Here is a 2,500-nt window from a genome sequence, read left to right on the forward strand (position 1 = left end):
TGGAGGAGTCACGGTACACACACACACACACACGCGCACACGCACACGCACGCACACACGCACACACGCACATACACACAGAGACATTCACATCTGAGAGTTATTAGTTTGCACCACTCTGAGCTCCTATTGTGACTCTCCCATTCCTTGTGTTTGTGTGTGTGTGTGTGTGTGTGTGTGGGGGGGGGGGGGTATAGTGTGTGTGTGTGTGTGTGTGTGTGTGTGTGTGTGCAGGGCTGAAAATTAACACCCACCACCCGCAAATGGCGGGTAAAATTTCCATTTGCCGACTAAATTTCGGAGGCTATCCGACACACTGGCGGGTAAATGTTTGTACCAATAGAGTCATGTAATAAATTATGCGTGCGATGTCGCCACATTCATGCAATAGACGTGTTCTGTTTGTTGTGTGTTGCACTTAAATAGCTCCCCCGCTGCACCAAATAAAGTTTTCAGTCACATGACTGTTGCGGAGCCTCGTGCACTAGGAGAGACTGGTGACGAGAGGCTACTCGCGCACAGAAAATCATTCCCATTTACCTGGGAATGACGCGCGCTACTACAGTCGACACCTACAGTAGATGTGTACCATCCTGTCTCTGGGCTTCCATAGCATACCAAGCCACTGTTTCTCAGAAGGGATGTCTTTGATCGCTTGTCATGTAGCTTATAAACTCTGAAGACGGTACTGGTTCCTCCTTGACTGACTTCACTGGTCATCCAGCTCAGGTTTAACTTTACATCATGACTGGCTGTGAATATGTTACAGTATATTTCAGCATTTCTATGAATTGCAATGTTTCTAGGTATCGAATTAAACTAATTTATTTGAAATTTTACTTTGTCCTCTTCCTGAAGCATGTATTCAAAATAATACTATTATCTGAATGAAAAGTACTGAAACAGATGTATAATGTGACAAAAAAGGCAATTTATTATTTTGGCCGGTAAAAAATATACTTGGCCGGTGGATTTATTCATCTACCAGTCCCCTTGGCAGGTGAACCAAAAAGTTAATTTTCAGCCCTGTGTGTGTGTTGTGTGTGTGTGTTGTGTGTGTGTGTGTGTGTGTGTGTGTGTGTGTGTGTGTGTGTGTGTGTGTGTGAGTGGGTATAATGTGTGTGAGTGGGTATAATGTGTGTGTGTGTGTGTGTGAGTGGGTATAATGTGTGTGTGTGTGTGTGTGAGTGGGTATAATGTGTGTGTGTGTGTGTGTGTGCGTGAGTGGGTATAATGTGTGTGTGTGTGTGTGTGAGTGGGTATAATGTGTGTGTGTGTGTGTGTGTGTGTGTGTGTGTGTGTGTGAGTGGGTATAATGTGTCCTGTCAGAGGAAGAGGAGACTAACTCCATCCTTCATCCTTACTCTCTCTGTCTCTTTCTCTCTCACTCCATCTCTCTCTCCGTCTCTCCCCCCCCCCCCCCCCCCCCCCCCCTCTCTGTCTCTCTCTCTCGCCCCCCCCCTCTGTGTTCTGTGTTCTCTCAGGGACTGCCTGGCGTTCTGTACTGAGCCTGTGTTCTGTGTTCTCTCAGGGACTGCCTGGTGTTCTGTACTGAGCCTGTGTTCTGTGTTCTCTCAGGGACTGCCTGGCGTTCTGTACTGAGCCTGTGTTCTGTGTTCTCTCAGGGACTGCCTGGCGTTCTGTACTGAGCCTGTGTTCTGTGTTCTCTCAGGGACTGCCTGGCGTTCTGTACTGAGCCTGTGTTCTGCAGCCTGTCCAACGTGTTGGGACAGTGGGACAACCTGCCCAGCCCCGTCCCCAATGACATCAAGGACTACAAACTCTACGACGTGGAGACCAAGTACGGCCTGCTGCAGGTGAGCACACACACGCACGCACACACACACACACACACACACACACGCACGCACACACACACACACACACACACACATGCAAACGCACACACAGACACACACACACACACATAGAAACAATGTCATTTTTTAAGGTTCGAATGCTCGTAAGTGTTCACTAACGAAGCTCAGAACGTTTGTTCTCAAGGAGAACAAAAAAGTGCAGTTCATTATTGATCCAATGGGGGGCGACGTTTTAGATAATCAAGCTCAGCATATCGTGCTCAGCATATCGTGCTGAGCTTGATTATCTAAAACGTCGCCCCCCATTGGATCAATAATGAACTGCACTTTTTTGTCAGACAGAATCAGACACTGGCGGACAAGTGCTCTAACAAATGAAAATATTTGTTATCAAGAAAATGTACATATTCTACAATGAACTTTGAACATTTGTAAAATAAATGAATCCAAGGTCGTTAATGTAGATAGGCTACGTCTGAATAACCCCAGAATGAAACGAGGACATTACAACAAGCGTCCGGAAACGGTCTATGAATGGACATGGACACGGAGCCTGTAGCCTGGCTGCTCTCTCAGGCTGTGTGTCCACTGTCAGGGAGAAGGGGATTCCTCATCTTGTTGGAAATGCGCTCCCATATTTCCACACGGTGGATTCCTTCGCAGTCGCCATGGTTACTACA

The 2,500-nt window shown here is 47.1% G+C and overlaps 1 protein-coding gene across 1 annotated transcript in view; it reads left to right on the top strand.

Moving 5' to 3' along the window:
- scyl2 (SCY1 like pseudokinase 2) overlaps positions 1-2,500 on the top strand; it is a 29,445-nt gene that overhangs the window by 5,099 nt on the left and 21,846 nt on the right. Inside the window, exons 3-4 of the mRNA XM_084447508.1 lie at positions 1-13; positions 1,673-1,817. The exon at positions 1-13 is cut by the window's left edge and continues 145 nt beyond it. Of these exons, the coding sequence (XP_084303634.1) occupies positions 1-13; positions 1,673-1,817 (158 nt within the window). The remainder of the gene's footprint in view (positions 14-1,672; positions 1,818-2,500) is intronic.

This window comes from Borostomias antarcticus (genome assembly GCF_949987555.1).
Source record: "Borostomias antarcticus genome assembly, chromosome: 13".
NCBI classification, from domain to species: Eukaryota; Metazoa; Chordata; class Actinopteri; order Stomiiformes; family Stomiidae; genus Borostomias; species Borostomias antarcticus.